We start from the raw sequence: 22,452 nt of genomic DNA on the forward strand, positions 1-22,452 counted from the left end.
TTGGTGCAGAAAAAGTCAAGCTGGCAGCAAAGGGACAAGCATTTATAACCTAGTAAGAGGGAATGAGTTAAAACCGCCATCTGAAAAAAACCCCAAACATGAGCAGTGCAGGAGAGGAGATTTTTATTTTTTCAGGAGTGGGTGTGAGATAAGAGAGAGGCTGAAAGCAGTAGTACTCGCCCCCTACAGAAAGTAATATCCTTTCTCCAAATGAGGAAATGGAGTGCTTTTTAAAAAAGCAATATATTTGACTAATTTGTGGGTCTACATCAGTAATTTTGAAAATTATTGCAATCAAAGTAAAGATCTAAAAACAAAACTAGAGGTGTCACTATCACTTTAAAATCGGTATTCAGCACCTGCCTGGTAGTGATTTGCGTGTTGAGAAATCCTCGACCTGCACCCGATCTTAACCCGGGGCTCTGCACTCTCTATATACCAGGCAGAGCCTGCATGAGTATATAAAAAGACGCACGCAGAGGCGGATGAGGTGCGAACATAGGGTAAAGTTCATCCCAAACCCACCCGTGGTCCAAATAGGTAGTGCGGAAGTCGGCCCAAACCAGTGCGCTTCGGGCCGGCCGCACATCACTACTGCCCAGAATGTTTTTTTTTTTTTTTTTAATATTCTGGATAAGAGAGAACACATCTGTGCTCCCATAAGACAAAATCCCAGCAGGATCTAAAATGCATTTTATAACAAATTAGAGCTGGTTTTATCATTTGGTCATTTCTTTTAGAAGGATCACTCCAATCCATATTATCTGTAGTGCAAATTAAACCCTACCTAGACTCCCACATCATTTGGCAAAAGTACCCCCTTTCAAAGGTTACCGTTTATATCTTGTAGTGTAATGTAAACTCACAAACACAAAATGCCATCAAGATAATTTGGAAGAAAAAGGTTTATACAGTATTTATTATAAGCATCACAGATCATGAAAAACAAAGGCAACAAATTCTTGGTTTTTTTTCTATCCTTACATTGTGGTATTGGTTGCAACATTTAACTTTTCATTGGTTTAATGAACTAATAGAACTTTATACCAACCTGGTAGAAGGCAGACAATTTTTATTGGGAAACATGAAACAAAAGCAAGCTTTTATAACATGAAGAATTTAGATATTACTTATTAAGAAATAACATAAGATTGTTTCATATTAACTTGACAAAAAGCTGAACTTCAGCTTCAGTATACTAGTAGCTGTATTCAAACCTAAATACCTGTTATTTGTATCCTTATTATGGCAAAGGAAAAATTAAGATACAGTAATTGCCTCTAAAGCCAAAGATGTGTTGCTTAACACAAACTTAAAAGGGCAAGAATCTATAATTCTTTTTGAGCTGTACCTTTTCCACACACTTATGTATATAAGATAGCCAACAATATTCAAAAGTATTCCCCCCAAAAAACTTTCAAAAATGATAATGCAAATAAAGGTATCTGCAATCTCCTTTTTGGGGAACTTTATTACATTGTAAATTCGCCAATAATGGGTGGCTTCGCAATCCAGGATCCAAATCCCTGCTGCTTGAAATAAGAATTCAGCAAACACTTTGCTTCCTGGTAGGGTCCCGCCAAACGCTTGGAAAAGAAAAGACGTTGAATTTTTTATTCATCAATTTTTAGAAATGAAGTGTATTTAAAACAGACTATGCTTCATCCTTCTGCTTTGCGAAATCATTGCTGTTCAAATATTACACATACACACTAGACATGTGGGCAAGGTAAAAAAAAATGGAAATACTTATTGCTCACAAAGCTGCCACTCCCCCTTATTTGCATGCAATGTGCAAACAGCAGCAGGAGCCCTGAGCAAGATAGGTGTTGAAGGTGTAAGAGGGGCTGCATATTGAGACAGGATTCATTGTCTGTTCCTGTCCTGTGAGATCTGTCCAGATCTAGTGACCTAATAATTACAGCAAAGAAACACTTCACATTGAAAAGCAGAATAACTAGAGTTAGGCCTGATGTGGCCCCTCTTTCAAGTCACTAAAGGATTATAGAGCTGGAAAGCAGCAAGTTGGGTTCTGGCTATTATGTTAGATTGTTTACTCCAGCCTCTATATATTACATTTTGGCTAACTATATTGAAAACATTTTATTATGCAGTCTTTTTTGACACTGAACAGTTCTTTTAAACCTCCCATCCAGTACTAAATATGTTTGTTTTTTTTTACCTTTGCCTCATGATAAGACAGGACAGATGGTATAGCATCCCTTTTGGATTCTTTTACAACCAAATTGAAACGGCATAACATGGCTGCTTTACAAAGACGACTTGCCAGACAAGATCCGCTCTTGAACGGTGATCTGCAAAGTGGGCAGAAATGAAAGTTTTTAGTTAAGCAGTTCATTATTACAGGTATTCCACGACTGCCTCAACTAAATGGTTTTCCCTTTTCTCCCCTTTTTCCTTCCTTGGGGGTCATTCCCTTAATGTTCCAAACAATATGGCCCTGTGTGTTAATGCTTAGTAAGTCTTATTTATGAACAGAACATTTTAAGATAGGAGAGGGGCCTTTCTTTACTTATGCAAAAATCCAGTCAAAGATTGTTTATTCATCTACATCCATTTGTTATCCATACGAAGCATTACAATTAAAACCCTCCTTGCCTTCTGGGTGATAAACCAGTGTCCCCAGCCTTTAGAGTCTTGGGTCCACCAACATTTGCCACCACTGATAAAGCAACTATGCACAAATAAACAGCAGCTACGAGGAGGAAATTATTTATCGATTGTAACACCTGACTATGTTACAACTCAAGTATTACACACCAATCTCACTCCTGATGAATTAAACTGCTGCGTGTAATAGAGGCACCACTTTTTTTTCTGGAAAAAGTATAACCGATTAAAGGAGAATGAAAGGTTTGGTGCACTTGGGGGTGCCAAATGTTAGGAACCCCCAAGTGATTGTATTGACTTACCTGAAACCTGGGGCTGGTGCTCCTATCAGCAGAAAACTGCACCGGCCCGGGGTTATATAACAGTGAGCACCACGGATCGATCATCTTCCGTCTTGCACTTTCTTCGTGCGGCTGCGCATGCACAGTAGAACGAAAGGCAGAACTTTAACTAAATTTCGTTCAACTTTGCATGCGTTTCCCCAGGGAAAGAAAGAAGAAGCCGGAAGAGGATAAAACTGCTGATCAGATTTTCCTCTTGTAGTAGATAGATTTTTGTTTTTAAATAATGTAGTCTAGTTTGACAAGAGGCAAATTTAACTGGCAAATGTCAAGTCTACAAGCTTAATCTTTTAATCCATGATGCACCTTTTATAAGGTGAATTTGTTTAGCAAGTTTCAACTAAAGCAGTTAGCAATTGTGAACTTTGAGTGTTCAACTCAATTCACAAGTATACCCCTTTAGTGTCAGTCATAACAAATAAGGGTTTAGTATACACTTAAAGGAGAACTAAAGCTTAACTAAAGAAGTATACTAGAAATGTTGGGCTTCTGTACCAGCCCAAGGCAACCGAAACCTAGCGAGGGACATCTGTGCCTCCAAAGATGCCCCAGTAGCTCCCCATCTTTTCTGCTGATTCACTGAACATGCTCTGTGCTGCTGTCACTTACTGAGCTTAGGGACCCACTCACAATATACAGTACATATAGAATAGAAATGTCACAATATAAGGCTGATTAGTAATTAATACAGATAATCGTGTCACAGACACTTTCCAAGATGGTGACCCCCTGTGACAAGTTTGAAGTCCTGGATCATTGCTGCTATTGAGAAACTGAAACTTTAGGCTGGTGCGTTAAGTTCAGTATATAAAATAAGGCATTTTTAGCCATATTCATTTTTAGGGTTTAGTTCTACTTAAAACAATATATTGCTAGCCTGTTAAAAACTAAAGTTTCTGTAAAATCTCTCTCTAAAAAAAATATTCTGTTGTGTTTTTTTGTTGAATAGGTTAGTGATTAAAAAAATAAATAAATAAATAAAAATGTCCGTTTGGGGCAAATTTATAAATGTTAAGAGTTCCGACTGCTGAGTGAATGACAAAAATCTCACCCTTCAACTGTCCTTCCTATTACAGCATCCACAACTTCCACACATGCATCTCCTTGTGACCAATTCAGACTCAGTGTTTTATTTGCAGTATCATTATTAGTCAGATGTGTAGAACTGACAATGCTCATGTAAGGTCTGTTCACCAAATAAAACATGGGGAGTCTTGAAGTAAGTGCATCGTCAATACGCTGTTTAACAGCAATTTCTAATCCTCTAGTATCTGAACAAGCTGCATTGCCTGAAAAAAAACAAATCAAAGCGAAACTGGTAAAAAAAACACCAAGAAAAATCAAATGTGTTGCTAATCATAACTGCAACACGTTAATCATAAATACTTTTATGATTTCAATACAGGTATGGGATCCATTATCTGGAAACCCTTTATCTAGAAAGCTCAGAATTACAATAGACTCCATTTTAGCCAAATAATCTACATTTTAAAAAAAAAATATTCCCTTTTTCTCTGTAATAATAAAACAGTACCTTGTACTTGATCCAAACAGATATAATTAATTCTTATTGGAAGCAAAACGAGCCTATTGGGTTTATTTAATGTATACTTGATTTTAGAGTAGATCCAAATTACAGAAAGATCCGTTATCTGGAAAAACCAAGGTCACAGCGTTATTCGGACACCCATTATCCAAAAGGATCCAAATTTCGGGAAGGCTCACATGTTAACTAAATAATTAAAACATTTTGAAAATGATTTCCTTTTATGCTGTAACAAATAATAAAAAAAAAAAAAACCAGCACATTTTACTTGATCCCAACTAAGATAATTAATCCTCATTAGAGGCAAATTTGGAGCTCCTCCAAAAAGATTATGACCCGCAAACGCATAAATACACACTGAACAGCAATTATTTTTGGATATGCACAAAACATACTATCGTAAAAGGGAAGGCTCACTATTGATGCAGTGTATATACACACACACACACACACATCTATTTTATTCTATAACTATATTTAACCAAAGAATGAAAGAGTATATAACCCAAGTTCACATTATGTTACTAAACAATATGTCAATAAACTATAAATATGTATGCAGGTTATATTGTTGCTAAAGGTTATTTACAGAACATACCCACACACTGCTCTGAATACCAATTATATTTACAAATAACTTTAAGGGGGTTTTACACCTCTGAGTTACCTTTTAGTATGATGTAGAGAGTTATATTCTGAGACAATTTGCAATTGGTTTTCATTTTTTATTATTTGAGGTTTTTCAAACTCTCCAGTTTGCAATTTCAACAATCTGGTTGCTAGGGTCCAAATTACCCTAGCAACCACACATGGATTTAAATGAGAGACTGGAATATGAATAGGAGAGGGCCTGAATAGAAAGATGAGTAAGTAGCAAAAACAATAAATCTGTAGGCTTACATGGCATTTGTTTTTAGATGGGGCAAGTAGTAATCCCACATCTGATAACTGGAAAAAGTCAGAACATATAATTGGAAAACTATATAAAAAACAAATGAAAAGTTGCTCATAATTGGCCCGAAATAAATAAATATATAATATATATATATATATATATATATATATATATATATAGGCAAGAGAGAAAAACCGCACCAACAGGTCTTTATACAAAAATAGAAAACCTTTTATTCAACGTTTCGGCTCGACCGCTGGAGCCGCATATATATATATATATATATATATATATATATATATATATATATATATATATATATATATATATATAATATATTATATATATATATATATATATATATATATATATATATATATATATATATATATATATATATATAATATATATATATATATATATATATATATATATATATATATAATACACAAAAGCCATGAATATCTTGTAAATTATATCCTTATAAACGGTGAGTTCTGATGTCATCAGTTATAAACGGTGAGTTCTGATGTCATTTCTGTCACATGACTCCCTAAAACTTGTGTATTATAATAAATAAAGTACCCCCAGTTGCAAAATATGAGGATATTAGAAGTTACCTCGGAGTTCCATGACCTGTATAAAAGCACTCGGCCTTCGGCCTCGTGTTTTTATATGGTCATGAAACTCCTCGGTAACTTATAATATCCTTATATTTTACAAGAGGGGGTACTTTATTCACTATATATTTATAAGTTGCTTAGATGTAAAAATGTAAAAATCAGTTTGGGAGGAATGATAGCAAATCCTGCCTAGCATGTGCAGTTACTCAATGAATGAGTTTTGAGGTCAGTATGTATTTAACAGTACTATATTAAAACATAACCTACCAATGATGATACTGTTGATGTACACAGGCTGTATGAAAATACTCAAAAGTGCTCCTTGGACTCCCAAAACTTCCCAACGTGTGAGTTTATCAGTAGAAGACATGCTGTATAGATTATGGACAATTTCACCTGAATAATATGATGCTGGGATATTTTTGCCTTCTACTGAAACATGAAGACTTAATTTGTCATTGGCTTCGTGAGCAGAGAGAGAATGTGGACTGAGACATCTGAAAGGAAATAAAACAGAACTATTTTTACCATGTGAGATATGAGCTCCACGATCTTATCCAACAAATCTCCCCTGATTCATCCATGGCTGATGTTACAGGGCCTCTTTGAATGCAACCGCCTCTAGTTAATAAAAGCAAACACTGCTCTCCATTGGTTATAACAGATCATTACCCAAGAAAGCATCAAAAATGGTGTGTGTGTGTGGGGGGGGGGGAAGGAATACAATTTAACCTTTTTAGAGTCACATAGACTATTTGGATAAAAAGATTTGGTTGCCACAGATTCTACATTCTGAAGCCATTCCACATGGCGGGGCACAGAGATAAACATTTGGTGATGATGTTTGTGGTTGGTCATTGACCACCAGCCCTAATACAAACCATTGTATTACAAACTCTTGCCCTCTTGCTTTTCTTTTTCATTGATTTCACACAAATACACAATATACAATGTGCCAGTGCACACACAAACTAATAATTGTCCGGCGTAAATGGTGGTCACGTTACAGTATTTTATTTCAGCAATTTTACTGTATTTTCATCTTGTTCCATTGTGGGTTAAGTTGAAAAAAAATTACATAGATCTATTAAGTTCAACCTTTTGACCAAGTCAAACTTGTACAACTGCTAGTTGATCCAGAGGAAGGTGGAAAAAAACCTGGTATGAAGCCTCGCTGGCATACTCTAGAATTCTACTCTACTCCTATGTACCTTATACCCTTTTTTAATACAGAGCAATACCATGTTGGTCCTTGCTACAGCTAAATTATGATCTATGATTACCTGTGGGTACTTAGGAATAAAGGAGTTTCCTTAGTCCAGTTAAAGGAAAACAATACCCCCCAAACAATGTAGGTCTCTATAAAAAGATATTGCATAAAACAGCTCATATGAAAAACCCTGCTTCGTGGAAATAACCCATTTTCATAATAATATACTTTTCTAGTAGTATGTGCCATTGGGTAATAATAAATAGAAAATTTCCATTTAAAAAAATAAGGTCAGCCCCCTGGGATCATACGATTCACTGTGCCCACAAACATACCAAACATGTTAGAACTCTGTCTGTTAATTGGCTCATGTGACCTGTCTTTTGCTTCCACACTTCTTCCGGTTACAGTTCGAGCTGCAGTATTTTTGGTCAGGTGATCACTGAGGCAGCACACAGACCATCACGAAATGGTGGTTCAAGGCAAGAGATGTAAAAGGACTATATTTAGTTAAATATATATAACAGTATGGTAAGATTATTTATTATGCCACTTAATATGATGTAAACTATCTGTTGCTTAAGTGTTCATTTTGGGGGTATAGTTTTCCTTTAAGGGTATAAGTTGATTGCATATTTTTAAATATGCATTGAGGTTAGTTTATGTTAAGTGGTCCTTTTGGTCTTAAAATGTAGGTGTTTGTGTGCAAGCATCGCTTGTCAACGATGCACCAATGGAGCTTACAAACTGCTATCAGATTCACACACATTATGGTCCATTTTATAAGGAACCGAATAACCTGCCTGTGTGTTTTTGGAGTGAGAGTAAAACCATGGCACCCAGAGAGGCAGAGAGAGAAAACACAAAGTCCTTGCAGATAGTGCCGAGTAACAAACTCAGGACCCCAGCACTATGAGACAGCATTCCATTAATTTAGTACCATTATTTTTTTTATAACAGATCCTTTCAGTAACATAAATAGCAGTATGGTAGGTACCCTTTAGGGGAAAGTGAAACGGGGAAAGATGAACAACAAAAACCAAACGAGGGCTGCAATGAAATAATTCACATAAAACTGTATACAAGGGTAGGTAATTTGCATTATGTTTCTTCATTTAAGGTTTTTGTATTAGGTATAAGCAATTTCATTACAGAGCAATCCCTATACTATTTCAACACTTACAGTTGTGGATTTGTCTGAGCAGCTCCTTTTGGAAGCTGATTCATGTACAGGAAAATATTCAGATTTGGTTTTAGAGCAAGGAGGTTGGTTGCAGGTTCTGTGCAAAATATTGACTTGTCCATCATTCCATTATTTCCACTGTATAAAAGCAGCAACTGCCTATAAAAGTATCTAAAAAAAAATAGATTCATTTTGATTAAGCAACAATATATCTAATTAAAAAAATTATGTAAGAACTATGTACTAAAAGTAAGCAAAAGCCCTAATTTAACAATACCTTTCCAGCATGTTCCCATGACAAATTTGCCTGACCAACTTGTCCAAACAGTGGCTCTATGGCATAATTGTAAACCTGGCTAACTTGATCCCTTGTGGGGTGAAGTGGGCAACACCCAGAGCATGCTTTGTCGTTCTTAGGCTTCAGTGCGTTTAGCCATTCTCTTGATCAATGTATTCTGAAAATATGCTACAGATGTCGACAGCTGGGAAACCTAATGGACATACAGTACCCAACTCTTCCAGTACCAGATTACAGTGAATGTATATTTTTATTTATATAGCGCTGCTTATGTATGCAGAACATGGGAAGGGGGTGTTCTTAAGTAGAAAGGTCTGCTTAATGATCTGGGAAATAGGAAATCAGTAGTTCAGCCCCAAATGTTTTAACATAGTCCGTAGTTCCGCCACATCATGGCTTTGCTGCAAGAAATCCAGAACTACGGACTGTGTTAAGACATTCGGGCCTGTTCCGTGAAAAGCAAACTACTGGTTGCTGAAGATTGGAGAGAAAATATAACAAGGCATACAGTAAACTAAACGTTTGTGAGTATCCAATCTCAAACCCTAGAAGGTGTCACAAAGGTGGAGGAGAAAGAGCACTCCCCCTAATTTTGAATAAAATAAAAGGTGTGCAATAGAACACTGAATACTACACTATATCAAGTTATTTTGTTTTTGTATGGTCTGTCCTCAAGCTGTTTAGTGCTGGTTCATCTTTCAATTTCATTTAACCATTGTGCCAATGTATTTAAGCATACATCAACATATATGTGAAAAGTATACTCAACACTTCAACTCTAATTTGATCTGTATAAAATGTCAAGCCCTCATTTTAAATACCACTCTTCTATCCTATTTTTTGACACATCAGCAAATTCAAATTGTCAAAAATCTGAAAAACTGAAAAGTTGCACATCAGTAAAGATGGATTTATTTACAACATATTATTCACAGTACATCTGGGGAAGTTAATGGCCTAGAAGGGGGGAACAAAAGATCCCACCTTCAATTTTGTCTGGATAATACATTCTGCACCTAACATTCAAAAGGAATTCATGGACAGAATAATGGAGGATTACAACATCAAATGCTTGGCATATGAACACTTAAAACGTGAAGAGGCTAGAAAAGCAACTAATGCATCTCTGAATTTTCAGTTTGACATCTGATAAAGATGCATACACACCCTGGCCCCTGACCAACATATCAGATCATCAGTTTAATGCCTTATGTGGCAGTGTGGACTACTCCATTCCAAACAAGCCATCAATGTCATAGGAAGAAACAAAAAAACTCAGATGGTGTTCAAACAACCTACTGCTAGTTTTCATCCAGGGTAATCTTTCTAATTTCCACTACTCTGCAGGTCTTAAAATAAAGCAGGTCAAATACAGACAAGTACAATATGCTAAATGTTTCTCTGTAAATCTGTGGAGAAGGGATTGCACCCCCGAATAGTGGAATGTACAATGCAGCCATTCATAAGCTGTCGGCCAAAAGCTACAAAGCCGATTCTTATGCAAGGGCAACAATAAAGTATAAAATGTGTTTTTATCGAGCAATGTGAATAATTTAGAAAATGCTTGGTTTATTATCCAACATTCCATACCTAAGTAAGGAGCGTCTTGCGACAACCATTGCATGTGAATCATGCAGAACTCTTCCATCACTCTGTAAGCTCTGTCCATAGTTAAACTCTCCTGTACCTATTGCAACTACTTCCCAGTGTTGGCCACCTAGAACAGGGAATACATTTTCTCATAAAAAAAGGATATATAGATAAAAACGATATTGTTTTTATATATAAAAACTATAGATGCAAATGGCAATGGCACACCGGACATTCATCCTTTAAGCCGGGATTTAGCATCATGGGATATCAATATTTTGGCAAACCAAACATTCAAATACATTCATATGCCTATTTAAATCCCTATATGTAGAACACTCTAATAGTTGAATTGCAAAAAAAAAAAAAAAAGTTGAACAGGAAATTTTCACCTGATTAAGTAATAGGAATGATATTAAGAAGTCATACAAAGATATTTTTGGGTGGTTTTGACCTGCATGGGAGTGTGATTTTTCCATAGGGAACTTTGTATGTCATTGCAAGGATAGGGAGAAATCTGTTTGAACAAAACACATTGGCCAGTTTATGAACTCTGTGGAAATTAATTTTTTGGCACTGTAGCTTTTACATAGCTCCACTGTGATTACATGCTATACCTTCTATTAGTACAGCAAGAGTTCCCTTGCTAATGTCCAATAAGATTTAAATCCCTACATGTTTCTTATAACAGGTTCTACATGAGTTTGGGTTCATTTCATAACACCCAGCATATCTGCATCTGGGCAGTTAAAACATGGCAACTGATCTAATTGATTTTCTTTCATTGTTCTAGCTGCAGCTGGCTGAAAAAAAGCTTAGCACAGATTCATTGTTATGGGTTATTGACCAGGTTTCCATTTGCACTATGTTGATAAATTAACCTAATACAGTTTTCCAGAACACATCTGCCTGAGGTAGGCAAGTTAATTTTCTGGGTGCTGATAAGCAACTGAGAGACTTTTTAGTGTTCCCTGTGGTTGCATTGTGCGGTCTTTCAGCCATTCTATTTGCTAATCTACAGTGCATAAGAACAGAATGAGACTAGCTGGGACACCATCTGTGACGTTTCATGTTTGTAGATGTATGGAACCAATTACCTGGAAACCCTTTATTCAGAAAGCCCCGAATTGAGGAAAGGCAATCTTCCATAGACTTCAATCAAACAATTCATAAAAAAAAATTTATTTGAAACAATACCTTGTATCTGATCCAAACTAAGATATAAATAATCTTTATTGGAGGCAAAACAATCCCATTGGGTTTAATGTTTAAAGAATATTTTAATAGACAATGTATGGAGATTCAAATTACAGAAAGACCACTCCAGAAAACTCGAGGTCATGAGCTTTCTGAATAATAGGCCCCATACCTGTACCTCTAAAAACTAGCCTGATCACTTCACCACGGATAGTGGCATCAGTTAAGACAAAGCATACAGAAACCTTTCAGATACTAGTAAATACTGTATGCATGTATTATGTAAAACAAAAAATACTGAAAGAAAAATGGTATACCCTTTTCAATCACAAACGCAGCTAATGAGCTACCGCAGCTTTCATACTCCGGATATTTGGATACTAAATTAGTAAAGGTTTCTTTAATTATGGAGGAAATCTTTTCATGAATGAAAGTGCGCTTATCTGAAAAATAAACCACAAGGGAAAAATGATAATGTTTAATCTGCTGAACATTTTGCATAGAATACAAATAAAATATTTTTTAAAAGTGTTCACTGCACTAAGCATAAAATGCATACTAAACAAGTTTTTTACATCATAATATATCAATTTAAACATGAAGTATAAAAGGAAAAAAATGTTTTTTTAAAACTGTGATTAATAAGCAACTGCCCCATTTTCTTGCAATCTAGCAAGGCTGTGAAGTGATGCAGAGCAAAAAAAAAAAATATAAAAAAAAAAAAAAGACCACCACCTGCTAGTTTGCTAGCCCATTTTCTTCTCCAGCTAAACTAAATACCAAACCAAATCTAGGATCAGTTACACTTACTGCCTTTCTTATGTATTTATTAAGGCTAATGTCACTGAAGTTGCTGGCATGACTGGCAGCTGCTTGTCACTATGGTAGATTGTATGGTAGATTATGGTAGCACGTATGGTAGATTTTAAGCAGAAAGTGTACATGAGAGTTTTCTGGCTGAAATCTGCCTCCAGTTTGCAGTGACAGGTGGATGTTATTCCTCATGGGAAAGAAGGCAAGAGGGGGGGGGTGTAACAACTCCAAAAAACAGGGCTGGTGCATTTTTAGTTATTTGTTTTGTTTATAAAGTGGCTCTTCACACTGGCAAATGGGATCACCAAGGCAACACTCACAAACTAGCACTGTCCAAAAACCGTGAAACTTCAATGTACTTTAAAACAAGGGGGGAAAAAAAAAAAAAGAGATCCAAATAGTGGGCCAGTTATTTTATATAAAACATGCTTTTTTGTGCCAGATTATGTCAAAATGATGATGTGGTATAGTGATAAATGGGACATTAAATTGCAATTTAAAAACCTGCACCAACCCTACCTTGCCCCTTCCCATTCCACAACCAGTCAAGCACAATGTTCCCTGGCCGCCCTGAGATGTGCCAGGTAATGGCGAATGCATCGCCAGATTGGGAAGGGGTATGGGACCGAAGGGTTGGGACATGCCAGCAATAACAGAGGGGAAGCCCCACAACCCACTCTTTGTCAACCACATCCACGGGTAAGCTTGTATGTTTCGGTCGAGCCTACACACTGCTAACACTAAAGTCTATGGGAACCCATAAGCAGACTAAGCCCATAACATGCCATAGAAGTTCCATATTTGACCACATCCCTCAAGATGGGTTGCCCTGTATTAAACAGCATCTAGAATGGTTAAGGAAAAGCAAACAAATCTTCATTGTGTTGGGCTATTTTCTTACCAGTGCGTGTTCTTGAAATGGTAGAGGTTTCAGTTGTTCCCCTAGGATTCATAGGTAATGGAGGAGGATTTTCTATTACGTTTAGGCTTTGGTTTTCTGAATCTACAGTTAAATTACAAAAACATCTTGCATAAGTACAGATTTTACAAAAGAATACATAGAGTCTGAAATAAAAAGTGCATGAAATTAGACAAAAACATTTCAGTAAAAGTTTACGACTAGTATTGGACCTGATTACCTTTATAAATTCGCAAAATGTTAAGTTAATCCATATTTATTTCTCAGAACAGTCCACACAAATAATTAGGAATGTGACACACTGAACTATTAAATCTCTTTGGGCAACATAAGCCAATAAAGCGCTGCCGATGCCTCAAATCAGGAATAGCTATTCACAGCAGCTATATGCTTTGACTTAGTATGGACTGATATAGACTATGCTGCAGAGAGAATCATTCGAAAGGTCAATAAACCCAGAAAATACTGTAAGTGTTCATGTTCAGTGTTAATATTTCAATTGGGGCAGTTTTATCAAAGCTGGAAATGATTTTTCAGGAGTTTCAGAAGACGGGTGTGTCTAGTTTTTATTGAACACCACAGCTTCATTATATTCAGCTTGAAAAAGGAACTAAAATGTTCTGAAAGATTGCTATAACCAAAAAAAAAGCTCAACATGATGTCTATAGGAATGGCAGAAAAAATTTAATTATAACAGTTTGCATTACCTATTAACGCAGGATCTTCATGTAGAAGAAGTTCATCAAGTGCAAGTTTTGCAGCATTTGCTTTTGCCTCCTTTTTATTTTGCCCCATTCCAGTCTTGTATTCAAGTCCATCAACAACAGCACAGAATGCAAAATAAGCACCAAAAACATTTCCTAATTCAAAACAAGTTAAAACATTGTTTGATCAATAAACACCAGAAAAACAAGAACAGATACATTACTGTTTAGCAGATAATGGAAATACCCTACAATATATTTATTAAATCACCCTATGCTTTAAAACATATTCTTTTCTTCTTGGAATGCTGCCATACATATTCTGAAGTACCGTTCACATTTTGAACTGCATAGTTGTAGTTACTGAATGATTCTTGAAGAAGAAAAGGCTCTACTACTATTGGGGATGGAAGAGGTGGAAATGTAGTTTGTACTCTGTGCTCTAGTACTTCCCATAAAGGTTTGGTGATATTTAAAGGGGTTGTTCACCTTTGAGATAACTTTTAGTATGATGTAGAGAGGGATATTCTAAACAAATTGCAATTGGTTTTCATTTTTTATAATTTGTGGTTTTTGACTTATTTAGCTATTTGTTCAGCAGCTCTCCAGTTTGCAATTTCAGCCATCTGGTTGTTAGGGTCCAAATTATGTTAGCAACCACGCATTGATTTGAATAAGAGACTGGAATATGAGTAGGAGAGGCCTGGATAGAAAGATGAGTAATAAAAAGTAGCAATAACGATAAATATGTAGCCTTACAGAGCATTTGTTTTTAAGATGGGGTCAGCAATTATAAACCTATAAAAAATAAATACTGAAGACCACTTGAAAAGTTGCTTAGAATTGGGCATTCTATAACATACTAAAAGTTACCTTAAAGGTGAACCACCCCTTTAAGTCATTCAACCTCTCTTGAATTTTGACCAGTGTGGATGGTGTGCTTCTAACTTAGCCTAAGAACATCATGGATGTTTGCACCATAATGATTATCTGGTTCTGTAAGATGGTAAAATGGCCTCGTATTTCTAGATCATTACAGAACTATGAAGAGAAATTGTCAGACATATCAGGCTCTTTTATCAATACTGAGCAAATCTGCACCTTGGCAGCAAACCATAGCAACCAAGTATGACTATGAAGATTTTCATTCATCCAGATCATAGTATATCTAGTATAGGTCAATCTAAAAACAACTGGACTTGCTGAGTAATCAATGAAACGTCTTCATTGATTACTCAGCAAGTCCAGTTGTTTTTAGATTGACCTATACTAGACATAGCAACCAAGTTTTTACTTTTTTTGTTATATCTACAGATAGCTAAAAAAGGTTAGTCCCTGTCACATATGTATATGCAAAACCACCAAGAGTGTAATGCTATACGGCAAAAGATGTGGTGAGAAGACAATGAACAAGCTTTTTGACACAAGTTTGGCCCAGCGGCTTCCACTATATCACCAAGATTTGAAAGATGGATTCAACTACTAATACTGTAGGATGTTTATAAGGACCACATTAATCATGTCCAACCTTTCCATCACCAACATTACTGTAGGGTTGGACTACATGGACGTTTTCGGCGCGATCGGACATGCTGCGACAAAACGCCTGTGACAGAAATAGGTTGAGAGAAATGTCGGATGAAGTTGCAGTGTTGATCTGACTCGACACGACTGTCGGATGCAGACACAGCATCTGCATCCGACAGTCATGTCGTGTCGGATCAACACTGCAACTTCATCCGACATTTCTATCTCTTACCTTATTTCTGTCGGATGCGACTTGTCGCAGGCATTTTGTCGAAACGCATCGGATTGCGCCGAAAACGTCCATGAAGTCCTGCCCTAAGGCATTAAATTGGCTTTTCTTTAAGAGAGAGTTCTTTGCATGAACCACCAATTAAATTAGGGTGTTGCATATAAACATATTTATTGGTATATAGTTAGATTTGAAACATCAAAATTGTGTATACCATACCAAATCAAAATTGTACATATCATACCAAACCCCACAACAGGGGATCCTAGTGCAACGTGTTCCCCATGGTCTGCCTTCCTTCATTAAGAAGGGCGGAGCATGAGGACTATGCGCTTCTAGAATGCACCTTTTGTCCTAGTGCTATCAAGGTCTAAATTCTGCCTAGCACATATTTGACAACACTAATAATATGAGCTCCTTCTTTAGTTGGAAAATTACAAATATATGCTTGTCTAATTTTACTTCAGACTTTAAGGCATATCCTATGCAAAGAGATCTGGTAAGCTGCCTTTTTACCTGTTGTTACAGTCTCTTTCAGTTCAATTTCCATTCGCTGCATCTGTGCAAACTGGTATAAAGCAGAAATTGGATTGAGGTCACCACGTCTGTATTTCACCATGAATTCCTTTGTTACCTTTCTAGGTGTCAGTGAGGAAAGTGATGGAGCTACAATCATTTTTGATAAAAAGGGTTCTGGAAAGTTACCTGTGGAAATGTAAAAATTTAAATAAACCAAAAGTATATTTGTTTGCTGATAGCAGTAACAAACTAATTTGGATGTTGATCTAGCAGCAAAACCAGGGATCCCCAACCTTTTGAACCTGTGAGCAACATTCAGAAGTAAAAGGAGTTGGGAGCAACACAAGCATGAAAAAATTTCTTGGGTGCCAAATAAGTGCTGTGATTGCCCATTTGGTAGCCCCTATGTGGATTGTCAACCTACATTGAGACTCTGGCAGTACACTTGGTTTTATACAACCAAAACTTGCCTCCAAGCCTGGAATTCAAAAATCAGCTCCTGCTTTGAGGCCACTGGGAGCAACATCCAAGGGGTTGGAGAGTAACATGTTGCTCACGAGCTACTGGTTGGGGATCACTGAGCAAAACAAATAAATAATGATAAGAGAGTACTATACGGATCTGACAATGTCAGTAAGCACAGATTCGTTGGCGCTTAGAGAAGAAAAGATTACCCTAGATTCACCAATTGTATATAAAGTTGTTATTTCTGTTTAATAAACAATAATACTCAGTGGTAAACAATATCCATGAATTAATCCACCAATCAATTATATTTCCAATCAATGTATTCACATTAAACAAATTAATTCCTGTTCAATTCATCCAGTGGTTGCAAATCATATGTATTTTTTAACCATTAATTATAAATAAAATGAATTGTGTATAAAAACCCTCCTGTATTGACAAAAGGTGCCCAGTACTTGTATCTTATCAAATTAACAACCTTCTAAATCCATTAGTGTTAACTTGATTGCTATGAATTCATTCTTATATAAAAATTGAATGTTCAATAGTCAAAAGAATTTGGACCATCACTGGTTATTGTTCTTATATTAAATAAAGTGCTCTTCCCCCCAAAACTATAGAGATTAAATTACCAGCTATCATAATAAAGTGCCAAAAATAGTTGGGTACCAGTGATTAAAGATCAATTAGATGGAACTAAATAAAGTGGCAATGCCTTGATAAAGCATTTTACCGAAATGCGCGTTGGCACAACCGGAAAACTTAATCTTTGAGCTTTTTTTCCCTTAACGGTTCTTGATTTTATATAGTTTACAATTTGGTCTGGATTTTGATAGAATTTCTCCTTGCCCTGTATTCATCATCGCATATTCTCCTCCTTCCCTAAGAGTACAGTCATTTCTGTTTTTTTTAGATAAGATCCAACAATAGTTAGTCGATTTTGAGACCACAGTCCCTGAAATTCTGACCTCTCCAGCTTTATATATTCAAAGGAAATTCGACCCTTAGTAAATCTGCCCCTTAATCTCTCTAGTCTTGGGGGAAAGAGCACAGAGCACTTTATTTAATATAAGAACAATAACCAGTGATGGTCCAAATTATTTAATTGACAATTGAAAATTCAATTTTTATATAAAGAATGAATTTATAGCCATCAAGTTAACACTAATGGATTTAGAAGGTTATTCCTTTGATAAAGATATAAGCACTGGGCACTTTTTGTCAATATAGGAGATTTTTTTATACACAATTCATTTTATTTATAATTAAAAAATAAATATGATTTGCTACCATTGGATGAATTGAACAGGAATTAATTGGTTTAATGTGAATACAATTGACTGGTGGATGAATTCATTGATATATTGTTTACTTGTTTAGTTGGATCCCAATGATATTGTTTACCACAGATAGTATTGTTTACTAAACAGCAATACAACTAGCAAGGACGTTGAAAACATTTGACTCAATATTTAAAATTAAAAAAAGGATTTGTATAAAAAAAAAGTTTTGAAACTCAAAGACACATTACCCATGCAGTACTCTAAAGGTTGCCATACACGGGCCGATAAAAGCTGCCGACAGACCGAGTCGGCAGCTTATTGGCCCGTGTATTGGGCCCCGCGAGGGGCTTCCCCGATCGAGATCTGGACGACTTTGGGACTAAAAATCCTGTCAGATAGCGGCGGCATCTGTTCGTTGATGTGATCCCGCGATCCGACCGCCCGTTACCATTCGTTAATCGTTAGGATCCGATCGTTGGGCCCTAGGGCCCACGATCGGATCAGCCCGATATTGCCCACCTCAAGGCATGGTGGGCATATCGGGAGAGATCTGCTCGTTAGGTGACATCGCCAAACGAGCGGATCTCTCCGTGTATGGCCAGCTTAACTGGTACCATTAAGCCCAATTGGGAAAACAACAAATGTAGGGCGTCTCCACATGTACTATGTGGTTTTTTTATAAACTTAAACGTGTTTCTTGAGGAATGCTTGAGAAATGTTGAAGATGCTAAAATGTTCCAGGAGATAAATATTTGACAGGAGGGAGATTGGGACTAAAGCTGAAGTGGTTTGTTCCATATGAAAAGCACTAGAACCTCCCACATATCAAATTCAATGACAACTTGCTTGATAGTCATGTTTAACTCCTACAAGGCAAACCAATAAAAAAAATGACCTGTAATCCGAGTGACCCTCGCTGTTCCACAGGCGGGTTGATTGTACAGGCAGCACGTGGAGAGAGTTGAAGTCTGATTCACAGCAGGACTTGTACCTGGATCAGGTAAATTCTTCTTCAGCATCTGAGCAAAACTTGGCACGCTCGAGTGCTGGCTCCAGTTTCTGTTACTTGCCATTTTGCCGAGGAAAATAAACATACGACTCAACTTTCGAAGTGTTTCGTCTCTTCTTTGCTCATGTGCTATTATTTGTATGTAAAGCAGTAGAAAGCTATGCGACTATTTCAAGAGACGGAACGGTTTGCTAAGCGTGGAATTAGCGAGATAACACCTGCTGCTCCCCTTAATAACGCGCATCGCTATTGAAAATGGCACAGACATCGGCGGATTTAGTGGGCGGACGCCTCGAGACCGGCCGGCCGCGCGGTCCTAGCGCCTTGCGCCAGGCACATACCATCTACTGTATTGGTATCTGCAAGAACCATCTTGCTTTGCCTAGCACTAACCAATATAGTGGAAAACCCCTGTGTTTTATTTCTATCTCCTAATATTATGGTTTGACCTCTTGAATTTTTTCACAAACTGAAAGCAGACTTATTTTACAGCTTGTATTGGGGACTCCCTTGGCTGAAATGTGTTTTACAGGAAGATAATGTAAAACTCAACAAAACAAACCTTGACAGACCTTAAAGTGGCAGTTCAGCTCAATCTCAATCATTAAAAATGATGTAGACACAGGGCCGGATTTATGTAGTGGGTGCCCCTAGGCCCACTGCCGTTCATTGCCCCTGTCCCCTACCCTTTATTCGTGCAAATTTTCATCATCAATGGGCATTGGCGCATAGGAAATTAAAAAAAAGATTGTATCTCCAGTGCATTCCCAGTCTTTTTGAACCAATGTGGGTGTGGTTGGGCAGCATGCCGCCCCTCTAAAATCCTGCCGCCCTAGGCCCGGGCCTAGATGGCCTTTCCACAAATCCGGGCCTGTGTAGACAGCGGTGTTTCAAGCCAATATACATTTGAACATATCTATGAATGTTTTCTGAAACAAAATCTGGTTAATGACCTCAACAAAGTCCAAATCTCAGATTAATTTAAGAGCAGACATTAGTTTTATTCTTTCTATTCAGGTGTTCTCATTTTCATCTTGTCGCCTGCAATTCATATCACTGCCTGGTTACTAGGGCAAGTAAACAACTACAAAATGGAGATCTTAAATTCCTAACTTGAGATCTGCACTAAGGGCTCTTACAGACGAGCGTTTTTACCTGCGTTCCGTTTTTCTGCGCTCAGCCGCAGGGGAGCGCAGGAATAGACGCATTGCATTTTTTCCAATGGGGCTGTACTCACACAGGCGCGTGTAGGCGCCGAATGCAGGTTGAGACGCAACGGAACGCAGGGGAGCGCAGGTAAAAACGCTCGTCTGTAAGAGCCCTTAAAAGGATTATTAAAAAGACACAGACTTACAGTTGCTGGTCGCTGTTCTAACCTTAATGACTATATCTTTTCATAAGACACAGGAATATATATGGTATATTTGGAAATGTATTATCGCCCCTGCAGGCTGGGAAATGCCCAGCAACCGCACTTTCCTGTAATGTGCACTGTTTGAAAATGAAAATAAATAATTCAAATTTAAAAAAAAAACCACAGACAAAAAAGTAAAGACCAACTGCAAACTATCTTAGACTACTACTGTGTAATACATGAAGTCATCATGAAGCACTGCACTGAGATACAAGATACTGTCTATTACAGAGAAAAAGCAAATCTGTCAAATAATAAAGGATAATAAAGGTGTCTGCGCTTTTTAGGTAGTGGTTTTCTAGATAATAGATCTCACACCTTTATATCTAATATCTCTACTTGGAAAGTTTAATTTTTGAAAGATGAGACTCTGGAGAGCATCACTTAGTTCTGAAGGTAATCTGTACATTAAAGACAACTGGCATGGTATCAGTTTGTTGTATGTGTGAAATTTGAATTTCCCTATGCTCCGCATAAATAAATAAATATAAACTGTACTTGTTTGTTTGCTTATTTTGCTTACTATGATTTTCTGTTTGTACACACTGGGAAAACTTGATTATGTTCATATGCCATCAAATGTAAAGAATTGAGCAACAAAAGCATATAGACCCAAATTCACTAAGCGCCGAAGCGCCTAACGCTAGCGTCAATTCGCTAGCGTTGGGCATTTTCGTTACTTCGTTAACTCACTAAAAACGCTGGCGTAAATTCACTAGTGTTACTTTGCACCCATACGCCTGGCGAATTTTCGCTACGGACGTAACTACGCAAATTCACTAACGCGCGCAGTGTACTGAACGCTACCTTTTACGCTAGACTTCCTTCGCCACCTCAGACCAGGCGAAGCGCAATAGAGTAGATAGGGATTGCTTCAAAAAAAGGTCAAATTTTTTCTAAGTCCCAAAAAACGCTGGCATTTTTTCTATATTATGGGCGATAGGCTGAAAAAGATCAAAAAATGTTTTGGGGCTCCCCTCCTTCCCCCCTACATTTCCTAACTCATGGCAGTGGACACGTGTAGGGCCAAAAAATAAATTTATTTGATGTTTTGAAGGTTTCCCAGGCATTTGAAGTGATTCTACGTATTCCTCCATTGAAATTTGAATTTGGCGCTGTATGCAAATTAACCATCGATAGCGTAACTTCGCTTCGCTTAGCGAATCAACGCTAGCGCAACTTCGCAACCTTACGCTACCCCTGTGCGCAACTTCGGATTTTAGTGAATTTGTGGAGCGCTGGCGAAACGACGCCTGGCGAAGTGCGGCGAAGTTGGCGCCTGGCGCAACTACGAATCTTAGTGAATTTGCCCCAAAGTGTGCTGAGTACAGTGTGTATCTACCCTTGCAATTTAACCCACGACTGATGGCAGACTGTACCACATCATGCACCATAAGCCAGATCTTGACATGTACTCTACCACTGAAACACAGAACCTCCCAATTTAACAAGAGAATGTACAATACTAATCCAATCTGGCAAATTGATATTGGTTGGGATCAGCTGAAGTAAATTGGGGAATAGTAATAAATACGTTATCTTTAAGAAACGCATCAAGTACAATGCATATGAACTCGAGGCCTGTGTCTCAACCCAAAAGGAGAGGAAAATAAAAATATGGAAATGTAGGACGTGCTAATGTGTCTGCTGCTGAGCTGATACACACACAGTGGGACCGTATTGTTGTGTCATACACGAACAGATAAAGAGGCAAAATAGCGCCTGGTCTTGTAAATAGGCCCAAAGAGCCCTAATATAAAGCTGGGAGCTTGAGATGTGTGGAAAGATGTGTTGGTTGCTAAGTCTATCCCCCCCTTCCACCTGCAGTAACCAACTGTGATGTTGTTCCATCCATTCCTGTAAGAATATGAAATTGTAATATGCATTAGCAGCCTAGCACAGGGTGGAGTAATTACACAGGAAGGGGAGGTGAAGAGGAGAGCAGGGTGTGTGGAGAGAACAACCAGGAATAACTCTGAGTTCTGCGCTGCACTCTGGCATCTGTGTGGATTCTTCTACACCTATCACACCAAGGGTTGCCACCTGGCTGGTA

At 37.4% G+C, this 22,452-nt stretch overlaps 1 protein-coding gene across 1 annotated transcript; it reads right to left on the reverse strand.

The window, feature by feature from the left end:
* Window positions 1–901: 901 nt before the first annotated feature.
* On the reverse strand, window positions 902–19,258 carry adad1.L (adenosine deaminase domain containing 1 L homeolog). Its single transcript, NM_001096430.1, is given in 11 exon segments — window positions 902–1,586; window positions 2,183–2,315; window positions 4,024–4,261; window positions 6,304–6,533; window positions 8,430–8,600; window positions 10,318–10,444; window positions 11,832–11,957; window positions 13,229–13,330; window positions 13,954–14,106; window positions 16,223–16,411; window positions 18,872–19,258. Coding segments are annotated over 11 exon segments (1,761 nt in total). The 5' UTR covers window positions 19,050–19,258; the 3' UTR covers window positions 902–1,472.
* Between the last annotated feature and the right edge of the window lie 3,194 nt (window positions 19,259–22,452).

This window comes from Xenopus laevis, chromosome 1L (genome assembly GCF_017654675.1).
Source record: "Xenopus laevis strain J_2021 chromosome 1L, Xenopus_laevis_v10.1, whole genome shotgun sequence".
In the NCBI taxonomy this organism is placed as follows: domain Eukaryota; kingdom Metazoa; phylum Chordata; class Amphibia; order Anura; family Pipidae; genus Xenopus; species Xenopus laevis.